The sequence below is a fragment of the Octopus bimaculoides genome, chromosome 6 (assembly GCF_046866305.1).
Source record: "Octopus bimaculoides isolate indiv1 chromosome 6, ASM4686630v1, whole genome shotgun sequence".
Classification (NCBI taxonomy): domain Eukaryota; kingdom Metazoa; phylum Mollusca; class Cephalopoda; order Octopoda; family Octopodidae; genus Octopus; species Octopus bimaculoides.
The window spans coordinates 81931032-81937418 of NC_142933.1; the positions used below are offsets into that span (position 1 = coordinate 81931032).

Sequence of the window (6387 nt, forward strand, 5' to 3'; positions counted from 1 at the left end):
TAATGTAGCCTTGAATTCCCTGAATATGAGAGGACGACAAAACATTTATGGCTGGAATAGTTTTGATCATAAATCTGCTCAATAAGCGCCCACTTGGGGCTAAACAACAATAATTAAAATATAATTAACATTTGATATGAAGATTATCTAGACGCTTCACCTGCTAGTTTGTGCTACTAAATGTCAGTAAGTTCTCATGAAAAGAGCAAGGTTTCTCAGAAACGAAACGCTACTATGTAATTAAGGATCTAAAATTGTAAACTTGCCCCTGCCAATTGGTGCTTAACAGCATATGATCTTTTCATATGACTGAAGCCTCTCTTCAACATAATAATAAAAAAAAGATATGAGGTCCATTGAGCACATCATGTTTAATCTGCTACATTCCTTTGAAACCTTTACTCTACTTGTGTTCGATATCTAGCTTTTCCTATCCAGACAAAGAGAGACTTGGAAACTCAATGGACATTGACCTTCTTTTAACTATGGAATAAACAAAACAGTACAAAAATACATTAACTTATTTTAATCATAAACCTAAATAAACATCATCAAAGGAGGACGTATACCTAATCGCTAGGTGGGAGCAGGTGATGGAAAGCAACAAGGAAAAAAATCCTGCTATAGCTGATGATCATTTTTTTAGATGTACTTGATATATATATTTACTTCCCAATAATCAGTAAAAAAAAATATCCCGAGTAAGTTATCAGCTTTCAGTTAAAACGTTAGAATTCGTTGATACTTTCGTAATATATTCGATTAAATATATTCATATGACCTTTAGTTTCTTCCCCTTTCGAAAGTGTCAAGTTTATCTCTTGTTGAACATGTGAAATGACGTAGTGCTGCAGAAAGTCAGCGACAGGATTTCGAATCAGAAAAGAAACTTGCTCAAGTGTTTTCATGACAAAAAGACAGTATTCTAATACTGATAATTAACAAATAAAATCAAAATAACTAACCTGAAACTAGCCTAATCTAAAAACTTGAAGCTATGCAGTTTTACTGAATGACAGAGGTCACGCAAAAACGATACGTGACATGGAATATGAATGGATTTTAAACAAAGATAATTCAAAACACCCGATAAACGCAAAAGCTTATTTGTTTTAGTGAACAAATCATCTGACTTCAAAATAATTACGACATATAAAATTTAATAATATAAACATTAACATATTTTCTTTAAGTCACTGAAACGATCACCCGACATTCTGCATAGATAATTAAGTTGTGCAAAATCCAAAAGAATGTAAAGTATTTATTGAGGCATAGAATAAAAATTAGAAACAATATCTCAAGTGGAAGCTGCATTGAGTTATTATAAATATCATTAATCTTAAATATGCAAAATTACGGACATTTCATATAAACACTAGATCTGGCTGTAATAGTCGGGTTGTAAAAGTCGTGTCTTTTAATCAACAGAATGTGGTATGGGTAGAGACCGAATTGAACTACAGCTACAGACAGAATTATGATTCTCTCTCTCCGTCCTTTATATATATATATATATGAAAAGTCTTTAGTTTGGAGTGGATAAGAAATGATCTAATTGAAGCAATAGAGCAAATATTTAAGACACTAAATGCATAATTTTGATTAATCTTTGTTGTGGTTCATATATATTTTCTACGGTGCGGTATACAAGTCAAAAAAAGGAACTTGTATGTGATCGCTCAACATGCTAGAAATGGCAGCCAAACGTCTCTTAAATCATACTGTGTCGTCTTAAAAAAAACAAAAAAAGAAGCGAGACGGCATTGGATAAAGTAGTCCTAGGTACTTTGCATGAAAAAAGACAAGATGGTCATGTTTGGAACACTTGTCACCACAGATCTATTCTATTAAACTGACTTTGTGAATATAATCACTAGATATGCTGAACCCGACCGAAAATCACACAATGTTATCGGATTAAAAACATACATTGGTCTATAAGATAGACAAAACGATCGATTAAACAAAATCTTTAAAAATTAGGACAATACTGAAGAACTCATAATAATAATAATAATCTTCAGTAATTAGGCCTTCAAATTAAGTGCTGTTAAACCATCTTTAAGAAATTGGGTGAAATATGACAATCAGGAGATTAGAAACAAAAACGTAATAGCAAAACATATAGTTTTGTTTAATGCATCTATTAGAAAACACGATGTATAAACATATATGTGAACTACCTATCTACCACACACATACATATATATATATATATATATATATATATATACGCATGTTTATATATATATATATATATATATATATATATACACACACACATATATATATATTTATTATATTAGTAATGTGCAAATGCTATATTCCAACAAAAAAAAAATTATTGCAATAAATTAATGTCTTATGAAGGATATTAACTGACAGAAGTAAAAGTGAGGTGTGTAACCACAATTACCGGCACTATTAAACTATAAGAAAATACAATGCACGATGAGACAAAATAAAGTATTGTAAATTTATTTTTACGAATATAAATGTCAGTTTTCAATGAAAAAGAAATCGCAAAAACTCACCGAAGATACTGATCAAAACTAGGTGCTAACGTAGATTACATGCCGGATTTGGCAGCCATTTTGCGGTATGGACCTATTGGCAGAAGCTGATCAGAATTGTCAACCATTATTTCACAGAGTCGTTAGCTGTATCTACTTAGAACCCACTAAACTTCTAATAATATCTAAGTGCCTTGCCGAAATATTTTGAATATATTAACACTTAGTAGGCTGACTTCGGATCTACAATCAGGAAGTTTATATTCATAATATGCTTCAATATGTATATATATTTAAAATGTTTTTTAAATTCAAGAAATTGTAAAACTCTTATCATAAAAAAAAAAGAGAAAGTGTGATGGGTGTTTACGTTAACATAAAGGTCAAAACGATGAATCCTTTTACTTCAATATCTTCAAAATATATAAAATAAATCTTCAGTTATTTCACACAAAAGTACGCAGAAACATACTACTTGAAACTTTAGACATTCTCAATGCAATTCCGTTTTAATTCATCATTGTATCATTTCTAAGTTTTCAGTCAAAAAGTTTCTTAAGTAAGCAAACAATTTTCTTCTATAAGAAAATAAAACATCAATAATTCTTTTATCCGCTTCAGCCTGCGATTTTTTTGAAGACTAAAGTACAATTTTCCGATATTACGTTTATACCATTACCATGTAAAATGAAAGAGGTACAACTGTAAATCAAAACTTGGGTGCCACTGAGAACATATTTCAACATTCTGATACTCAAGACACTAATAAAACGTTATTACCATTTATATTATCAGTGGAGTTTCCAGTCTGGAAACTATACAGAAAAGCTTGAAAACTAGGTGTTAGATTGAGCAGGTCAAGCAACTTGGTCTTTGACTCAGATGAATGATATACATTGAAATGAGTGACAGTAGCGCGTGTGGGAAATATTGAAGATCCTGTTATATTTGTTTATGTTTCTGTTGTAGCAACTGCTTAATGGCGCTTCAACGGCAACCAAGTAGGTCTATGCTAACACCCTGTATGCCAAAGAATAAAAACAGGGAAATTACTTGGGTCCCCATCTGTATGTGACATAACAGTCAAGTTACGTTTTTGTTTTGTTTTGTTTTTATTGAGACCGAAACGTGTCCACAATTGCCATCCATACTTGCCAAGAGTAGATTAAATTAGTATTAGTCACTGAGCCATTCAAATGATTTGCATGAAACTGCTTGCCAACACATTCCACCTTCTGATCCTCTCTCTGCCTTTTCTTTTACTATTACAGTGACCCTTTTCTCCTCAGAGCTAACTGATCTTGTGTCACATTCATTCTGACACTCTTGCCTTACTTGTTCTACCTTCCTTTATCACACATATTGTGTCCATTCCTAGGATCTGTATTAACCATTGCACTCAGATCTTTCTTTTCAGAACATCATCAGTCTGGAATTCCTTTCCTGCACAAACCAGACTTGATCCAGATGCTTACAACAGAATGAATTCCACTAAAGGCACTGAAGAACCAAGTAGTGGAGTTAAACCAGGTGATAAATTAAAAATAAATACCACATAGCATCTCATCTGAAGTGCTAACAAATTTACCACTCCACCTCCCTAAACTAGTACTTTAGTATAACAAACCCTGAAAAGCGAAGTTGACCACAGTGGAATTTGAACTGGCAGAGAGTCAGAACAAATATTCTTTTCTACTATAGGCACAAGGCCTGAAATCTTGGGGGAGTGAGCCAGTCTATTACAGTGACTTCTGTGCTCAACTGGTACTTACTATATCAGCCCCAGAAAGATGATAAGTAAAGTCAACTTTAATGGAATTTGAACTCAGAACGTAAAGATAGACAAAATGCTGCTAGGCATTTTGCCTGGTATGCTAACAATTCTACCAGCACACTGCCTTACAGCCAGAACAAATATTAGCTTCAGATTTTGGTACAAGGCCAGCAATTTCAGGGGATGGGGAAAGTCAGTAACATCAACCCCAGTACTCAACAATTCTGCCAGCTTGCCACCTTACAGCCAGAATAAATATTCTTTTCTACTCTAGGCACAAGGCCCAAAATTTTGGTGGAGGGGACCAGTTGATTAGATGAAGCCCAGTATGCAACTAGTACTTATTGATCCTGAAAGGATGAAAGGCAAAGTCGACCTCAGCAGAATTTGAACTCAGAATGTAAAGACAGACGAAATACCTCTAAGCATTTCGCCTGGCATGCTAACGTTTCTGCCAGCTCACCTCCTTAACTAGAACAAATATTGCAAGGTATTTTGTCTTATGTTTTCACAACCCTGGCAATTTGCTGCCAACTGAATCATAATGGCCTACATGTTTTAATTAATATAATTCAAGGGCCTCTTTGGTTCACTAGTTAAGGTTTTCTTTTAATTTTATGCCGTTAGCAGGAAGGATGACAATCTGTTTTCATAGAAAGAAGGAAATTTAGTAGTGCTAGTTAACAAATCACTTAACAATTTAAGTTCTGTGCTGCTAAGTTGTAAAATATACTACTTGTAACTAGATGAGATGATAGTGGATATGAATCTTTGATATCTTAAATTATTTAGGTTGTCCTCAGATGAGTTCCCCAGTGATACCTTCAGTTAACTTGTTAGCTCATCAGTTGTTTCTTCTTTAGTACATACACATATGCCTGAATGGGATGTGCCTTCCTTTGATTCATGAGCCTAGGTATTAGAAGTCATTCACACAGAGCAGTGCTTCTTGTCATTAGAGAGCTCTTGCATTCACTTCCACAGTCAGATAGTAGGCTGATGTCATCTGCATAGAGTAGGATTGTTAGAACTACAACATAGTTGTCCAGTACTATTTTGACTTCACTGGTTGTAATTTGTCTTGATTTTAAAATTTATCTTAAAATGTTTGTCAATTTTTCTTATTCATATAGAATAGAAAAATGAAATAAAGGCCAAAAAATAATGGGTAAATATAAACAACCAACCTCATCTCCCAAAATTACTAGCCTTGTACTGAAATTAGAAACAATACATGTATGTCTTCAAAATCTACTTTAAGAACATATAACTAATTTGGCAACATTATCTACGAAAATATTTTTTTTTTTACCCGTTCTTGTTAACCTCTTTCCATTGTAGCTCATGTAAGTTTCCTTCTCATATTGCATGCATCAATTCAGTTGAAACTATATCTAAAATAGGATTCAGACTGAGCCCCCTAAGTTCAAGGAGGATAGATGGTTCTTATGACCTTTGCTGGCCTCATTATACTGTTGTCAGTTAAGCAATATAGTCCTGCATTGCATTAGCAAACCACTACAATGTTTTCTAAAAAAAGAAGGTTGTTACTGAGTAACTCAAGTGTTTGATCATAATTGGTGTAGATTGGTTTATATGTTTGATATTTGCTCATCATAATTTTATGTCCATTTTTCCATGTTGGCATGGGTTGGCAGAGTCTCAAAAACATCTTGCTGCATCACACCATCTTTTGTAATCTCGCTCAAACAGTAACAGAGAAAAAAACTCAGCCAGCTCTGTTGTTGGTATATTGTAATTTCACACATGGCTTCTATGGCTTGGTGTCTTTTCTATCATCAACTATTTTACAAGGGAGGTGCATTTTATTATTCCACCAGTGTTAAAGGAGTTTTCCTCGATCCTGCGTTGTGACTGTTTGTTGTTTTTTTTCACCATGATTTTTAAAGCTGAATGCCCTTCTAAACACAAATCACTTTACAGCCTAGGTTGGGTACATTTTATAATGCTGCTGACACTAGAAAAATTATCCTTGATAAAGCTAAAGCATCTCTAGGTTGTCTCCATTTTGTTCCTTCTGTTTAAGCAAGGATTTTGAAAAATGTGAAAAAAATTGTAAAGAAATTAAATACATGT

At 33.5% G+C, this 6387-nt stretch overlaps 1 protein-coding gene across 2 annotated transcripts in view; it reads right to left on the reverse strand.

The window, feature by feature from the left end:
* LOC106878401 (FAST kinase domain-containing protein 4) overlaps nt 1-3475 on the reverse strand; it is a 32234-nt gene extending 28759 nt beyond the window's left edge. The window contains exon 1 of one of the 2 annotated variants that reach the window (XM_014927601.3): nt 3297-3475. In XM_014927601.3, coding sequence (XP_014783087.1) covers nt 3297-3299 — 3 coding nt within the window. In that variant the 5' untranslated portion in view covers nt 3300-3475. The other variant, XM_014927602.3, reaches the window with a different exon arrangement.
* Between the last annotated feature and the right edge of the window lie 2912 nt (nt 3476-6387).